This window comes from Eschrichtius robustus, chromosome 2, assembly GCF_028021215.1.
Source record: "Eschrichtius robustus isolate mEscRob2 chromosome 2, mEscRob2.pri, whole genome shotgun sequence".
In the NCBI taxonomy this organism is placed as follows: domain Eukaryota; kingdom Metazoa; phylum Chordata; class Mammalia; order Artiodactyla; family Eschrichtiidae; genus Eschrichtius; species Eschrichtius robustus.
Window position 1 is genome coordinate 98,128,178 of NC_090825.1, and position 17,910 is coordinate 98,146,087.

At 39.8% G+C, this 17,910-nt stretch overlaps 2 protein-coding genes across 3 annotated transcripts in view; both read left to right on the plus strand.

The window, feature by feature from the left end:
* DMXL1 (Dmx like 1) overlaps nucleotides 1–4,925 on the plus strand; it is a 131,063-nt gene extending 126,138 nt beyond the window's left edge. For both annotated transcript variants that reach the window (XM_068535756.1, XM_068535757.1), the window contains 3 exons: nucleotides 699–751; nucleotides 2,001–2,218; nucleotides 3,922–4,925. In XM_068535756.1, the coding sequence (XP_068391857.1) occupies nucleotides 699–751; nucleotides 2,001–2,218; nucleotides 3,922–4,146 (496 nt within the window). In that variant the 3' untranslated portion in view covers nucleotides 4,147–4,925. The remainder of the gene's footprint in view (nucleotides 1–698; nucleotides 752–2,000; nucleotides 2,219–3,921) is intronic.
* Nucleotides 4,926–14,967: 10,042 nt separating this feature from the next.
* The window catches only part of TNFAIP8 (TNF alpha induced protein 8), a 122,513-nt gene continuing 119,570 nt past the window's right edge, over nucleotides 14,968–17,910 (plus strand). Inside the window, exon 1 of the mRNA XM_068535760.1 lies at nucleotides 14,968–15,072. Within this exon, the coding sequence (XP_068391861.1) occupies nucleotide 15,072 (1 nt within the window). The 5' untranslated portion in view covers nucleotides 14,968–15,071. The remainder of the gene's footprint in view (nucleotides 15,073–17,910) is intronic.

A 17,910-nucleotide genomic window follows, 5' to 3' on the forward strand; every position in this document is an offset into this window, starting at 1 on the left:
CTGTATTGCTATGAACTTCTCTCTTAGAATTGCTTTTGCTGCATCCCATAGATTTGGGGATGTTGTTTTTCCATTTACATTTGTCTCAAGGTCCTTTTTGATTTCCTCTTTGATTTTGTCATTGACCCATTGTTTTTTTAGTAGCATGTTGTTTAGTCTCCACGTGTTTGGGTTTTTTCTTTCCATTTTTCCTTCTGGAGTTAATTTTTAGCTTCTTACTATTGTGGTCAGAAAAACATGCTTGATACAATTTCTATCCTCTTAAATTTGTTGAGGCTTGTTTTGTGACCTAGTATGTAATATATTCTGGAGAACATTCCATGTGTGCTTGAAAAGAATGTGCATTCTGCTGTTTTGGGGTGTAATATTCTGTACATATCATTTAAGTTCAGCTGGTCTATTGTGTCACTTAACACCACTATTACCTTACTTTCTCTCTGGATGATCTGTTCATTGATGTTAGGGGGGTGTTAAAATCCCCTACTATTACTGTATTATTGTCTATTTCTCTCTTTATGTCTATTAGTATTTGCTTTATATATTTAGGTGCTCCTGTATTGGGTGCGTATATGTTAACAAGTGTAATATGCTTTCTGTATTGATACCTTTATCATTATATAATGTGAGACATACTTATTTTTATTCTGTTTTTAACTTCTTATGTCATTCAATAAGTAATCTTTTTTTTTTTTTTCCAGAAACATATGTTTGTGGGACACTCTTGTAGCACCTGCCAATAGTTTAGTCCATGGTAAGTTTTGAAAGCATTTTATGAATCACAAATTCATAAAGTAAAAGTGATTTTTTTTTTTTAATGGGAATTATTTATTTATTTATGGCTGTGTTGGGTCTTCGTTTCTGTGCGAGGGCTTTCTCTAGTTGCGGCAAGTGGGGGCCACTCTTCATCGCGGTGCGCGGGCCTCTCACTATCGCGGCCTCTCTTGTTGCGGAGCACTCCAGACGCGCAGGCTCAGTAGCTGTGGCTCACGGGCCTAGTTGCTCCATGGCATGTGGGATCTTCCCAGACCAGGGCTCGAACCCGTGTCCCCTGCATTGGCAGGCAGATTCTCAACCACTGCGCCACCAGGGAAGCCCTATTTAGATTCTTACAAGAATAATAACAACATTGTATTGAGTACTTAGTATATGCCAGGTACTGTACATGCTTTAAATATATTAATTAGTTTCATCCTCACACATACCTATTAGGCAGGTGGTATTATCTCCTCTTTTACAAGTGATGAAACTGAGACTTAGGTTAAACAATTCACCTATGGTATACATTTAGATCCAGACAAAATCCAGCATCTTGGGAATACACCTATAATGACTTTTAATTTAAGGAAATTAATAAGGATTTACTACTTCTGTCAACTATGTCATTTCTGGGTAGTTTCAGTTGATGGATTTTCTTGTCCTTATGGGTGCTTTCTGCTTCTTTGCATGCCTGGTAATTCTTTATTAGATGCCAAGCATTGTGAATTTTTCCTTGTTAGGTGCTGATTATTTTTGTATTGTGTAAATATTTTTGAGCTCTGCTCTGGGACTAAGTTACTTGGAAACAGTTAGATTTGGGGGAGGGGGGTGGCTGTGTTAAAAGCCGTATTTGGTACAGGGCTAATTTTGCCCCCATATTGAGGCAGTACCCTTCTCAGTACTCTATACAATGCCTTGTGAATTATGAGGGTTTTTTCCCAGTATGGCTGGTGGAAGTAGGAGCCCAGATCAACTTGGGTTCCCCTTTCTTATGCCACGGCCAGAAAATACTCTATAGGCGATAAGCTGGGGCAGTTATGTGGGTCACCCAGTTTGCTTCCCATTTTGCAAAGATCATTCTTCATTGCTTAGTGACCGGTGTCTCAAACCATTGTTCCCTGTATATCATTTGAATATTTTAATTGTTTTAGGCAGGATGGCAAATCTAATCTGTCATTCTACCTTGGCCAAAAGCCAGAAGTCTGTTTCTTATACTATTAAATAGTTTTTACTTTTTTTTCCAGCTTTTACTTGTCATGATAGCGGAGCCACTGTTTTAGCATATGCTCCAAAACATCAGCTACTAATATCAGGTGGCAGAAAAGGCTATACATGTGCTTTTGACCTTTGGCAACGACAGCAGAGGCAGCTTTTCCAGAGCCATGATTCTCCTGTTAAAGCCATTGCTATTGATCCAACTGAAGAGTACTTTGTTACAGGATCTGCTGAAGGCAACATAAAGGTAAATACAGTAATGCCACAATATCTATTACATTATGAAAAGAAATCTTTAGAAACCTTAGATCTTTAATCATATTGATGATACCAGTCTCTTTAAATAATAGAAATATTAATTCCTTTGTAGTCAACAAGGTTAATTGCTATTTAATAAATCTTTTAATGAATGAAATAAAATAATATTTAACTTGAAAAATGCCTGTTTTTCAGTTGTTTTCAAATATGCTTAACTAATGCATGCGAAAGAACTGGATTTTCCATGGATATGAACATATTTCAGACATTAGAATTAGTCTTGACCCCATGTTCAGAGTTACTGAATTCAGTTTCAGGGGCTGTGAGATATACTGACATTTTCCCTTATCCCAAATTTCTCCCCATTTTGTCATTCATAGTATCAGCATCCAACAACTCAGTGCCTGATTCAAGAATTCTGATGTACCTGGATAAGCTCTGCCTGTAACAGTCCTTCTCAAACTCCACTGTGTTTCAAACTTAGAAGTTTGAATGTTAAGCAGCTTGTTAAAAATGTTAAGCACCTTGTTAAAAATGCATCCCACTCCAGAAATACTGTTGCTAGGTCCTATCCCAAAAATACCCATTTGGTAAGTCCAAGGCTCAGGAATGTGCATTTTTGGAACACAGAAATAGTGGTTTTGATGGAAGGTTCTCTGGCTACACTCAGAAGGCTCTGCAGGGATAAGACTAGTGCCTAAGTTACTCTAATGGTCAGCAACCCACTGGAGGAGTCTAGTTTCTTAGAATCCATTAATTTAAGTGCTAGTGAGTACTTAGTACAAGTAAGTTGGACTGCTTTGTTAGAACTTCCATATTGTTTTCATAATTCTCAGCCAGAAAAAATTAACTAGAATTGAAGAATTTCAAACAGGTTTTTCTTAAATATATACACCAGCTGCCATACAGAATTCTTTTTTTTTTTTCCAGTTTGAAGCTAGTTTCTTATTTGAACTGCCCTCAGTTTAGAATAAGTCATACGATGTTTTAGATTAGTTCTTTAGATTAGTTTGTACTTTCATTCTGAGGTTTATTATTTAATTAAGTTATAAGATTTCATAGTATATCAGGTAGTATTCAGGACTTACAATTTAACAATCATGTCTAGAGTAATATGAATTAATGAATTTCTTAGGGAAAACAAAGAAATATTTTTAAAAATGTGATGTGAAAACATCAGAAAGTTGTAATAATTTATCTTGCAGCTGGAATATAGTTTTGACTGGTCTGAAGGCCTCTAGGTGTTCGGTACTTTTCTCTTTCCAGTGGTTCTGATCCCTTGGTGGGTACTGTATACTATGGAGAAAGAATTACCCCACTCTACAACTACACAACAGAAACTTTGCTGAGAGATAGGAAATCTTGATTGTAGTTCCTATAACATTACAAGTTTCTGTTGCATTGTACACCTAACCTCCTTGTACCTAAGTTTTCTCGTCTCCAACGAAGGGTTTAAAATACCTCCTCTCTTACTGGATTGATTTTTGAAGAATGTGATAATATCAAAGAGCTTTGGAAAATTGCAACACCATATACAGAATCAAAATGTTATGACTGTAAGCCTACACAGATTTTTCTCCATTTTTGTTTTAGAAATTCCTTATTTGTACAGGAAGACAGACGTAAGTCTTTCATTTGGATTTTTAAGGTAATCGTCCAACCCAATTTTTATTTTGTTGTTATACATTTCAGATTTGGAGTCTCTCTACCTTTAGTCTTCTCCACACTTTTATCAATGAACATGCTCGGCAATCCATTTTCAGAAATATTGGAACCGGAGTGATGCAAATTGAGACAGGGCCTGCAAATCACATTTTTTCATGTGGAGCTGATGGAACAATGAAAATGAGAATACTGCCGGACCAGTTTAGCCCATTAAATGAAGTGCTGAAAAATGATGTGAAATTTATGCTGTAACATTTTAACAGTAAGATGTATAATTTATTACACCTATTCCATGAAGTGGCCAACACATATGATGTACAGTGATCACTCTCTATGCCACAAATAAGCTAATGCTTTCTTGTTTTCATATTTATTTTATGGAGCTTTGCCCTTGATGCACTGATGCCTTAAAAATTAATAAGGTCATTCAAAATTAGACTACATTGCCTAAAGTAGAATGTATAAGTAATGCTGTAATAATACATATTTATAGTATAGTGAGTATATCATAGTGTTAAAGGAGTTTTGTTTTCTTGTTGTTGATAAATTCTTCTGCAGATATCTCTGCATGAATTTGTTTTACAGTAAAAATACCCTTTATGTAAAGGCAGTTGCACATCAGTCATCACTTAATTCACCACGGTCTCACTGCATTTTTCAAACTTACACATCTCACACTCCTCTCTTAATTAATGATAGATTGATATTTGGGTAAGAATCAAAAAATAATGAACATCTCCATTAGCACTGTCTTTCGGACTTTAGTGACAGGTGAGCCAAATGCCTTGTTATGTAAAGTTTTCATCAGTTTCCCCTCTGGAGCCCAAGTTGTGTGTGTATATATGTAATGTATCTTACACATCTTATTTGAACTTTGTGTGTGTGTGTGTGTGTATATATATATGTATATATATGTGTGTGTGTGTGTGTGTGTGTGTGTATATATATATATATATATATATATACATGAAAACTATAAGTCTTTTCATTTGTTTTTGTGCCATAACAACTACTGCCACCAGAATAACAACTTTTTCTGCAACTGTTTTTTTCACCTTTTTTTTTTTTTAATTTTTGAATTCCCATCCTAATTTTCAAATAAATTTCAGGAAAACTTCCAAATTATTATTTTAAAGATTACATTGAGTCAGATAAGACTTAGCAGGCAATAATGATTCTGTGTTGGCATATATGAGATACTTAAGCTTATAAATTTGTCAAAGGATTTTTAGGCACCATACATTTTACTTAAATTTTATTTTATTTCTTATTTTTTAGGTGCTTTTAGTCTCAAAGTTCTGAAAACCTTATAGCAGTGTTTTTAGAAACAAATGTGAAAACAGTCAAATTAAATAGATAGTATTTACAAATATAAAATATCTGCCAGATCTACCATTAAAAGATAATAAACTAAGCCTTATATTTTATTATTTTTTGCCAAAATATATTATTTTATTATAAAATATGACCAAAATATTAAAAATGCACAATGCTTTTAACTTAAATGTGCTAACCCTATTTCTGTCTGTTTTGTGCTATACCTTTTCTGATTCAGAATTATAGAAAACTTGATAATACTTGATTTTAACCAAGAAGACTGGAGGCAGATGGGACTAAGTGTTTAAGGGACAATTATATACTATTTAGCTTAAATATATTTTGTTAATAGGAATATTAATAGAACATTTTTATGTAACAAAATATGGGAAGCTATTATCGTGGAAACTGAAGAGTCAAATGAAGCAAAGAAATGAAGGGCTGGTAAAATGAATTTTGTAATATCCTCAGGATACTTTTAAAAGTATATTGTTAAAAGATTTTGTAAATTGTATTCATAATTCTAAATGTGTTGAGCAAGTTGCAGTGAAGACACTGTTATTATGTAGAGAGTTTATGTGCACATAATAACCTGTACCTATAAATTGTGCAATAACGACATGTGACTATTTTGCCATGGAGAAATCTGTGACAACATTGCAAACAATACTATTGTTTGATGTAGTTAATATTAAGTTATTCCTCAGTAATTTCTTCATGAATCAAGATTCAAAAGGCTTTAAACACTTTCAGTGAGATAGAAAATGTATTATTATGCTTACTAGGAAAAAGACATTGTGGATGAAGAATTAAGCATTTTAATTGAGGGTTTATATGAATAATAAATTATGTAAGCCCATATGTATTTACATCCAGAGTCATAATATTTTAAATAAACAATCATGCAGTAACTATTTTTAGCATGCTATTGTTTTAAGTAGTATTTATGCCACTTTAGTTGACTTGAGTGTATGTGACATTTTAAACTGGAGAACTTCTGTATTTGTATTTGGTTAATGTAGGAAGAATTGCATAATTTTCCCAGATACCCTGTTCTTCCTTTTCTGTAGTCTTTAACTTAATGAATAAGCATTATTCAAAAAAGGTGAGAATAAAAGTAGTTGGAATGTATGTTTAAGTATAAAATGATATACAATATATGTAAAATTTCATCCACACTAATGAAGTGGATACATCAAAATACATTTTTTAAATTGTGTGCTTTCTGAGAATGAGGCTTTGTAATGATGGAAGAATTCACAACATTGTGAGTCTCATTTTCTAAAATGTAGGATTTTTCTTATGTAGAATCATGGGACAGTTAATTCCATCCTCCTTTCTTGCTCTCTCTGTCTTGCCCCAATTCATTTCTTCTCTTTAAAAAATTTTTAAAAAACCGTTGCGGAATTTCTCATAATAGTCTCAACAACTGGAACAAAATACAGAAATATACGTACTTAAAGAAAATCCTTGTATAACCTTAGAGTGGTGATGATCTTTTCATAACAGTGTTGGAAACCCAGAGAGACATATTTACTAAACAAAGAGTTTAAATGTCATATTGCAAGAGACCACAGTCAAAAGAACAGGTAGACGAGAAGAAATATGTGTATAGGAATAGGAAAAATGTTAACGTCCCTAATACAAAGAGAATTTTAAAATGGTAGGTAATGGAGAAATCACACAATTCACAGAACAGGACATGGAAAAGTCAGCAAGCACAAAGTATGTTCATCCTCACTAATAGTTAAAGGAATGCTTTAAGAAAAAAAAAATGTGTTACCACTGTTCATCCATCAAATTAATATAAAGTCAAAACACAGTGACATCAGTTTGGTGAAGATGCAAGGAAGTGGGTGGGCACAGTGAAACATTGCTGGCAGAACTAAACTGCTACAAAGTTACCTAGATACATATTAAAATTGAAAAACATACTTTGAGCAATCTTGAGAGATTATCCTTTAAGATAAAAACACCTATGCATAAAAATATATGTATACGGGTGTTTATTGAGACATCTGGTGGAGCAAAAAAACTGGAAATCTAAATGTTAATTAGTGGGTAAATTGTGGCATAAATTTTGGTACATCCATACAATGGAATATTCTCTCAATGGTAAAAGAATGTTAGATTTGTATCTGTTCATCTGAAAAGAGGTTGGTGAGATAAATTTTCGAAGTAAAAGGTGTTATATCCCGTATTGTTTCAGGTTTTTTCAATCTATAGTTTTAGTACATATGTAGGAACATAGAAATATGTATGGAAGAACACATACAAAGCAAAACTTTAACATGGGAGAAGGGAAGAAGGAGGTAATACTTTTCTAAACTCCTTTAAACCCCACTTGGTAACATGATACCAGAAATGGTTGTGTATGTGTTGGTGAAGAAAAGCCATATTTTCATACCAAAACGGACTTAACGACTTTGGCAACTGCTCTGTTGAGTGAAGTGGTCTTGTGTCAGGAATATTCCTCTTTGAATTGTTGAGATATTTTTGATGCTTGATATTACTTAAGTAGAAAGGTTAAGATGTTACCCTTCAGGGTACTTGGAAAAAGTTGAACATAGATTAGTTAAATGTACCTGTCAGCCTTAGAAATGTGTATGGCTTTTGCTACAGTTATTTTCAAAGCTAAATCTGTTTTGAGTTTTTTATGACTTTTCTTCTTCTGCTTACTTGGTTGTCTCCTGTATGTCTGTGGCCTGTAAGGGAGCTAACACAGAGTTGCAGTGTGACATTATTTCACAAGTCTCCTTGGAACAAGAAAAATGTCTTAATGTTCTCCCACTGCAAATACAGATAGGTGATAGAAACAATTTGGTGGTACAACCCATTTCTTTCCACAGTGAAAATGCCTTACTCCTGTATGCCCTTTGTAACAGAATCTAAGCAGTGCAGTGTATCAGCCCAGGATATGTGTTTTAAAAGTTTTTAAATCTATTCCTCCCACATGCAAAACACTCACTCCCCCAAAAAACTCCAATGTTTTCATCCTATTACTGCATCAGGGTTAGGCTTTTGAACCCCAGGGTCCTGATGTCTAAATCAGGTTCAGGTGTATATGTGGCTCCTTAAATGAGGTTCCTTAAGTATAGTACTCAGTTTAAAGATCCATGAACTAATGAGGCAAGTTATGCGCCTCCCACATGTGAAACGTAACAGTGGTGAGACAGAGAGGGGATAGCTATCTCCCATTCTAAAAGAGGAAAAGTAAGTCACATGGTAGGTCCTGGTGCAGAGGGATTCTGGAGTTTAGCTGGGTACATGTCATCAGTTCCTTGAGTACTCCTGTTCCCTGCAAGTAATTCTCTACAGCTCTTGGCTCCACCTTCTGGGCTGCTTTTTTCTACCCTTAAGTTATTCTTTTTCCATAAAAATGGCCCAGCATTTTTGACGGTAGTTTTCTCAGCCTGTTTTCCTGGATAGAGAAGTTTGAGCGTTCAAAGACCTCTTTACATTTGTACTGTCCTGTCCCCTGTGGTTCAATCTAGTAAAATTGCTTTTTAAAACGTTGTGGGTTTCTAAAAAAAAAAAAGTTGTGGGTTTCTTGTATATTAAATTATAAGCCACTCATTAGACAAAAGCCACACCCGTATTTTATTTCTCTACCTTGGGCCCCCTGTGAGGTGGTATGGTGCTGTGGTATACCACCTTAAGATTCTTAGAAATCTTAGTGTCTCACAAAAACGGTATACATGGTGCACCCAAAAATCTTTCTGAGATCTTAACAAAAGGACTTAACAGCCATAACCTTGGCTGTGTCTTTATTCTGAGACCATTTGCAATCCACCACAGTACTGAATAAATTTTTAAAAAATCCATGTGGCCATTTTTATGTAGAGGGAGACAGATGAACAGACCCATGTACACACACACAGAGGGGAAGCACAGGTACGTGGAAATAACTAGCACACCAGCTCTTTACTCTGAAGGTTGATAATGAGAGGGAAAGAAGTGAGGCTATTGAAAGAGGACAGTGTGGAAGTCAGAACCCACTAGGGGAGGGTGCTGTGCTTCGAGTATTCCAGGACTAAGGTGGGAGCCTTTTTTGTTTAAAATCAAGTAATGCCTTGCCAACGTGGGCTAGCATTTCATGGGTGTAAGTATAGAAGAGAACTCTATTGATAGAGCCAGGAATTTAGACCCATATGTGTAGAAAAAGCCTTTCAGAGTAGAATTATGCAGCTAAGGACAAAACAAAAATAGACTTTGTAGTATTGGGGATAGGCTCAAGTAAGATTTGAGATGGTCAAAAAGAAGAAAACAGTTCAGGTGAGGAAGAACCCACATAGATGAAGAATCCAGTGGTGCACTCACAGAAAAATAAGGGTTCTGGATAGGGGCATCACTATATTTTCTATAGAGGAATGGCTTAAGGGGTGAAAACCTGGAAATATGCAGAGAACTTGGTTTCATGTAGGGGGTGGCTGATCGAACTGGCTAAGACTGTGGATGAAGTTACCTTTAATGCAGGCAACAGTTCTAGCAAACTTTCTTAGGAAGAGGTGTATTTTAGTAACTTATCATAGGTAAGTAATTCTGAATAAAAAAGTGAAAAATGCTCTATGATGAAGGTATAATCACTAGTGGTGTATAATAGGTAGGAGTAGGGGTTGAGGTATATGGAAGTAATAGGAAAAGATTACTGACCCCCAAATCTTGATTTTTGTTCTATCCCCGAGTTTCTAGTTTGCATGACATTGAACAATTCTCCTACCCTACCCAGTATGCACCTTGACTTCTGTTAGGAAAAATGTACTCTTTACCATACCCATATTGTTACTCTAAGAACAAGATTACATGTTATGATAAAGCTCTGAAAAGAAATGGGACTGGGAAGAGAGTTGAAGCAGTAGACAATCAGATAGTGACCTTAGAGGATGGTGAAGTTATAGCCATGTTTTGAATCAGGCATGTTCATTGATATAGTCCCATGAAAATGTAGTTAAAGCACAAAGGCCAAGTAGATATTTCTGTGGGCTGTGTTTAAGGTGCACATCCTTGCTTCAGTGATTTTAGCGCCAGAAAATGTTAGACCGTATCTTTCTTCTCTCTCCATGATGCCTGGAGTGCCCTTCTGCCTGGCAGGCTTGAGTTCATCCTTTTCGACTTGGTTGGATGGAACCTCCTTTGTGAAATCCTCTCCATTCCCCCAAGGAATGTGAGTCACTTCCATTCTCCTCCCAGAGTATTTATGCATAGATTTGTATTGTACATTTCACAGTGCCATGTAGTTATTTCCTTACACTCAGAAAGAGGAGGCTGACACTGAGTAAGCAGAGAAGAGGCTTGAAGCAAAAGAAGAGTACAAGAGGAAGCTGGGTCAGAAGATTTTTTTTGACTTTAAGCTGTCTGATGTTAGTTCCTAAACCTTCGACTGGGCAGAAGTAAAAATAGAAGGTAGGCACAGAGGTATTTTTGGCATGCAGCTCTTGTTACAGCTCTCTCCACTTCATGTGATTTATAGGGTTTGGGAGTTTTTTGGGGGGTGGGGTATGGTCTGAAAGGATTCAATTAATCCAGAGACAGCTGCAATTATTTTAAAATATAATTAGCCATTGAATAATGGATTAGTTATTAAGAGCTTCCTAGATTCTATATGTTTTTTACAACTCTGAACTGGAAGTACGCAAGTGCTAGTTTGAAAATGAAATGATCCAAGTATCTTTTGGCCCAAGTAAGATAGGAAAGGTAATTATCTTATTAATTTCTAAATATTATCACTGTGTAGTAAGGTGGAATCCAATATCTTTATTAGAGAGAAGAAAGACTGGTGGTTCTTTCATGACAATGATGCAAGTTGCCTGGGATTGTAGAGGCCCCTTACCAGGCCTCCTAAAGTAAGCGCTGAGGCAATGCCCACTCTGAGTCGTTTCAGCTATCAGCTCCTGTAGTCACTCAGGTCTAGATGGCCCTAGTAAAGAGGGTTGCGGTAAGAGAAGGTGGTAGGATTCATGGAGATTTTTAAATTTTATCATTTTAACATTTTTCAATATTTTGTGGGGGAAGCATAGAAATTGAGAGGTCCAAGATAGAAAAGAAAGGATATTCAACAGAATGTGGCCCCTGTAGATAGAAGGGAGGGCTCCTTGGGGACCCAGAGAACTGGTGGATGGGTTTGCTCTGATCCACTGGCGTGAGAGAAAGGAAGTAAATGTGACTGTTGATGTAGATGGCATTTTTGGTAGCTGGGGTAGGAAGTAGAGAAAATTCTCTATTGATCTATATATTTCCTTTGGGGCTTCCCTGGTGGCGCAGTGGTTAAGAATCCGCCTGCCAATGCAGGGGACATGGGTTCGAGCGCTGGTCTGGGAAGATCCCATATGCCATGGAGCAACTAAGCCCGTGTGCCACAACTACTGAAGCCCCTGCACCTAGAGCCCATGCTCCACAACAAGAGAAGCCACCGCAATGAGAAGCCCACGCACCGCAACAAAGAGTAGCCCCCACTCACCGCAACTAGAGAAAGCCTGCACACAGCAATGAAGACCCAACACAGCCATAAATAAATAATTAATAAATAAATTTTTAAAAAAGTTCACTGTGTATTTTTGAAATAGGAGGTGAGATTATATATCAAGAGCAGGAGGGGTTGGGGGTGCAAAAGATGTCCTGAGGAAAGGGATAAAGATGGAACACACTTCTCCTTTCCATCCATGATGCCGGAGAAAATCCTCATGAATCTGCAGAGCATCAGGTTTTACATTTTTTTGGTTCTTCTTAAGTAGAGCTTATGAATAATGCGGATGGCTAAAAATATTTGCCAGGTAGTAGAAGGAAAGGACAATGTAGTAAAGCAATAGGAGGCACTAGCAGTGAGTGACTGAGGTATTGGCTCTTGGGGTTAGGCTGTGTAGGAAAGGAAGCCAACTGGGAGAAATGCAAGTCTGCATGAGGTAAAAAAAAAGTGTGAGGACCAAGGATGAGAGGCTGCAGTAGGGATGTAGAATGATGGAGATAAAGATGAAAGAATCTTTATCTATAAAGGTAGAAGTATCTCTGGGGATTGCTGCTCCAGGGTGCAGCTTGAGACAAGGGAGACTGAAATGAAGCAATGGTGAAAGTTACTGGGGTTGAGGTTACAAGACACCATGACATCCTGGCTGACTCCCCCAGCAATCACACAGATGGGGCTCCTATCTCACACAGTAGAAGAAGCCAAGTTTCATTAAGGCTTTGTGCTTTGTCCAAAGTATCCAGCTTACACAGAGCAGATCCATTATTAGAACTCTCAGTTCGTGGTGACAAATATCACTGCCCATGGGCTTTCAGGGATTGTTTCTAATGATTTTGAGGAGTAGGGGAGGCCTGGGAGTGTACAAACCTTTTTAATCCTAAAAGGACCTGCCTTTATCACTCCCTGCACTGGGTGGCACCACCAAAGACTGAGCCTGGCAATCCAGAAACCCTATAAATCGACCTAGATTACTCTCTTTCCCTTAACCCTCACATCCCATTAGTCTCCAGGGCCTGTGTTAAGTCTTGAATCCATCTTCTTTCCATCCACTTAGTTCAAGCATTCAGCGTCTGTAATTATTTCCTACTACTGCCACAACAAATTAACAGCAATTGAGGGGTTTAAAACAACATACATTTATTATTTTACAGTTCTACAGGTCAGAAGTCCAGTATGGGTCTCACCAGGATAAATTCAAAGTGTCAGTAGAGCTGAGTTCCTTTCTGGAGGCTCCAAGGGAGGATCCATTTCCTTATGGTGGTAGAACTGAGATTCCCATTTTGTTGTTGTTGTTGTTGACTGAGGTCCATTCCCAGCTTCTAGAGACCACCCACCCTCCTTGGCTCCTGACCCAGGTCAAGCCCTTCTCATGCTTTGAATCTCTTTGACTCATTCCTCCACTTTAGGGGAAGCATATGATTAGATTAGATACACCCAAATAATCCAGGATAATCTCCCCATCTCATTGTCTTTAACCTTAATCACACCTGCCAAGTCCCTTTTGCCATGTAAGGTAACATATTCACAGGTTCTGGGGATTCTGGTGTGGACATCTTTCCTGGAGTTCTTATTCTGCCTACCACTGTATCCCAACCTGACTTATTTCAATAACTCCATAAGCCAAATTTCCTGGCTCTGGTATTCTCTATGCTGTTTTCAGATTAACCTTTCTAGAACATTTGACATGTCTCCCATGCTTAAAATCCTTCTGACTTTCTCCGAACCAAGGGTCAAATTAATGTTCTTCAGCTCCTATTGGAAGAAAGCGCTTAGATTTGGTCCTTTTCTATTGTTCTAGCTTCATTCCAATCTCCACTTCTTCCCTAACCCTTCCGAATGCTTGAAAAATGTTTACTGTGCCCTTTCTCCACCTATAGGTGCTGTGAAGCTCCCATTTCTTCTTCCAAATTGAGCTTAGACATCACCTCCTTCAGAAAAATCTTCCTGACACTCCCCTCCCCATAGCTATAACCACAAGACAGTGTCTTAAACATCTCTGAATGTTTAAGAGATGTTTACGTCTTCTGTATACATCTTCTGTATATTCCTATTTTGGGCATTAAACCCAAATGTGTTGTGATTTTAGTCTATTTCACCTATCAAGTGTTTACTTTCCTGTGTCCCAACCATGCTCTGCCACTTCCTAAATGTGTAACTTTGGGTAGGGTATTTTACTTAACTATGCCTCCCTTTTCCTTTGTAAAACTTAAGGTAGCTACAGGATCTACATTTATAAGTTGTTGTGAGGATTACAAGTGACCTGCATATATTAAGTTTTGCTAGTATTATTCATATTCCCAGCTCTCTGCACAGAACTACCATATAGTAGGTGCTTAATGGAGGACGGATTCATCACACTCCTACGAAGTTCCAGCACCTTCGCCCTTGAGAATGGCTACCCCGAGTCAGGGCTCTTCACCAGAAGGAAGGCCCAGATTCGGTCCCATTCCAATGAATAGCCAGCCTTCGGCTCCGTGGGCAGGGGCAGTCATTGAAGTCCACGGGGGGTGCCTCAGACCAGACTGGCTTCCCGGGAGCCAATGAGCCTTTTAACTTTGAGAGGGAGCCCTGCACCCCCCGCGAATGGAAACTAGGAATCGCTACAGCGTCAGGTATCGCCAGGTAGACTTGAGGCCAGTAGAGGCTGAAACACACACACACAAAAAGTTAAGAGCAGGCGGGATTTAGGGGCTTATATGGAAAATGATGATGATGATGATAACGGCAACAGATAACAGATGATAAAATTCATGCGTACTTGTTAGGTGCCAGGCATGAGCTCACTTAACCGACTCAACTCACTACGAGGTTGGTATCTCATTTTCACAGGTGAAGAAACTGAGAGACCCGAAAGGTAACGTCTTCCTTGCATATCTCCCAAGCCTGTCCCGGCTCCTCGCGCCCAAAAATCTTGCCTTGCAGCTCCTAGGTCGCTGTCCAGCTCTCCTCTGCGTTCTCCGGAGCCCTGGCCACTCCTGACCCCCAACGCCAGGCCCAGTCTGCCTAGTCACGGCCGCCGGGGTTCTCCTCCCCTCCCCGCCTTGACCCGCTAGATCCTCCTCCTAGCCCCGCCGCTCCTCCTCTACCTTGCCTCCCCGGCTGCTCCGCGCTCCTCCTCCTCCGCACGCTCCGCCCCCGACCTCCCGGCTCCTCCTCCTTGGCCGGCTCCGCCCCCAGCCCCCTAACTCCACCTTCAGCCCCGCCCCCGGCTCCTCCTCCTATCCCCGCCCCTCGTTTCTTTTGCCTTGCCCCTAGCTCCCTTTCTCCCGCCGTCTCTGGCCCGCGCTCTGCTCGTGAGTCAGCGGGAGCCCGCGAGCGTTCAAGCGCCTCGGCAGCTCCGCGCCGTCAGATCGCCCAGCTCGCCTCTTGGCGTCCCGGCGCCACCGGGCCCCCTCTTCCGAGTAAGTGCCTCCCGGGAGCGCCGGTCCCGCACACACCCTCGCAGGGCTTCCCCGGCTGCTGGGCTGAGGGCTGCTCCTGGGGGCGCGCTTTCAGCTCACCGAGAGTCTCTGGAGTGGGTGGGAGTGGGTGTGAGTGCGTGTGAGCGAGTGTGTGTGTATGCGTGTGTGTGCAGACGCGCACAGCTCCGAAAACTCCCCAGAGTTTTACCCAGTTCCTGCAGCGCAGAGACAACCTGAGACCTCCAGCTCGGGGCCCTTACCGACTTGGGCTGACCCCTTAACTTCCACCTCCTGCCCTGAGCCCCATCCCTATTCCTTGCTTCCTTCTGCAGACGCGGCCCCCACTACGTGTCACGCCCTCCTGGTAACAACTCCTGCTGTCGAAAGGACTGGCCCGGTTATCAGGATGCCCCAGATTGCAGACCGAGATGCTAGCCTGAGATTGTAATCCAACCCTGCATTGTAAAATGGGCAGGGACTAGAGTTTTGCCTTGAGATCCTTCGTTGGAGACTTCCTTTGAGGAAGAAAGTTTGTGTGTGTGTTTGTGTGTGTGTGTGTCCGTCCGTGTCTTTGCGCGCCCTCTTGACTCTCAGCCTTCAAAACCTGATGCAAGAACACTTGATGAGCGCCCTCGGACCCAGGGCGGCTGATAGGCACGTTCAAGACCACGCTGACCAACCGGGCTTGGGCGCCTAAAAGATGTTTATTGATTCAGTGACACCCTATTGCTAAAGCCAACTGATAAAACACAGCCCTAGGTAGGAAGAAGCCCTAGGTACCCTGAGAGAATCATGGGAGGAGGGAGACAGTAGTTGAGTGCTCAGTGTTGAAACAAAGAAATCCTGGAGTTACTTAAGACTGATAATTCCATCCTTCCATAAATTATTTTTATTGGGGGTCAATACTATCTCAATGTAGGGTGTATTTCTGCCCTAAAAAACAGATTTAATTGATAGCAGTACAGTACTTTAATCCATCAATAAAATGATTCCCTGGTTGCTGAGGTCCCATCCAATTATAATAGTCTCTGAATTCTTCTGTATCTCAGTTTATTCTTGCTATGTTCTTGCTGTGAAAGTAGAGATACCCATAAAATTTCCCCACCTTCTTAATAAGAATTCATTTAGGAGATGCTGGTAGGGAAATGACCTGTTGAGTAGAAATTATTCATTGAGGCATAAGGAAAACAAAACTATGTGGTTAAAGGAAATAACCAGAACAGAGCAGGCTTTAAGTTGCCATTGTGAATGTTAGAGCTGATATGATAGTTAGAGCTGATAAATCACTTTAAGTGCCGCTTATCACAGCAGATATTTTTATCCTGGTTTGAATCCTGTGTTACACAAAAGTGTTTCCACAGTGTTTTAACTAAGGAAACATTATGCTTTGAAATGTAAACATATGACTCCATCTGTCTTTAAGTAAAGAAATAATTATCACACTTAATTAAACACCTGGAAACAATTATTGCCACCTTCTAATTAGATCTGTCATGGGGAGTTAAGCAAGTTATTGTTAATATTCTATCTAGCTGGTAACACAATTGGCTTTTTCGTAGAGTTTTGGGGCGGGGGATGCCAGTTCCCCTTCATATACGTTGCTTGTCTCTGCCACTTCTTGCTCAGCTTTTGAGTTTTTAACCTGTAATTTGAGTAAATAAAGTTTAGGGAAGTGGACTACCATCTACCTCCCTGTAAAATATGATACACCTTAGATATTGAATGTTTGGTATTAAGGTCTTTGCATTAACAGATATAGGTCTTCTAAGCCATTATATCCATCTAGAGTATCTGCTAATTTAAGAATCGTTAATAAGTTATTGAATATAAGAAAGTTCCCCCCAAAATGTAGTGATCCTGCACAGATGCTCCTTTAAAATTTTTTCTTTAAGAGAGACTTGAATCTGTAGTGCCTTTTGTTCTAATGTGTTTAAATTCAATGAGAAAAGGGGTGGCATGAGCTGGAAAATCTGCTTATCTTTGTTGCCTCTTAATTTTCTGTTTCTGACTATATTGCTGCATATAGTCTTCATCTGTGTCGTGAGTGTTGCAGACAGGCTGTTCTGGGAGTCCAACAGAACGGCAGAAACTGAGGGTGAGCATGCACAATGCAAGTGCCAGGAGCAGACTATTTTATGAGGACTGTTCTCTGCAATTTTTTATTCTGTTGAAATTGGAGGAAAGGGTGTGTGGAGAGAAATGATTGCATCCAAACAGTACTCATTAGGAAATGCTGTTTGGGGGAGGAGGGGATTTCTAGGTGGTTTATGACTTGGGGAACTTCAGGTAGCTGATCCTTGAAGCTGAGGCTGCCACAGTGCCGGGCACTCGCGAGACCTCATAGTTAATGGATTCAATGAATCCTTGTCTGCTTGGATCAGCCCCTTGGAATGAACACATTTCCTTCTTGGAGATTTCTTTCGTCCTCAATCAGAATTGAGCTTTGCTTCCACACCATGCAGAAGAGTCCATTCTCCACCCCCTCCATTCTTGCCTGGTACAAATTGAGGGGTTGACCATGGGATGACCTCCAGGAGGCAGGGGAGGGTGGGTGATAACAAATAAAGGCCACCTGTTTTCTCACGGAGGGAGAAGGGAGCGTTAGTGCAACCCCAGTACCATGGGCACTGACTCGGGCACTGGGGACATGCACAGGGGCCAACCTGTACAAAAATGGGACAGTTTTCCTCAGTTTGGCATTCACAGAGATAATCAGCTCTGCTGCAGAGTTTAAGAGAAGGCACCGTGTGGTGCCAGATAAACTTTTGTCACCTCAACTCTCCTCCACGCTGCCCACATCCTGCATTTAATACCAAATGCACAGAGTAAGCATTCAAC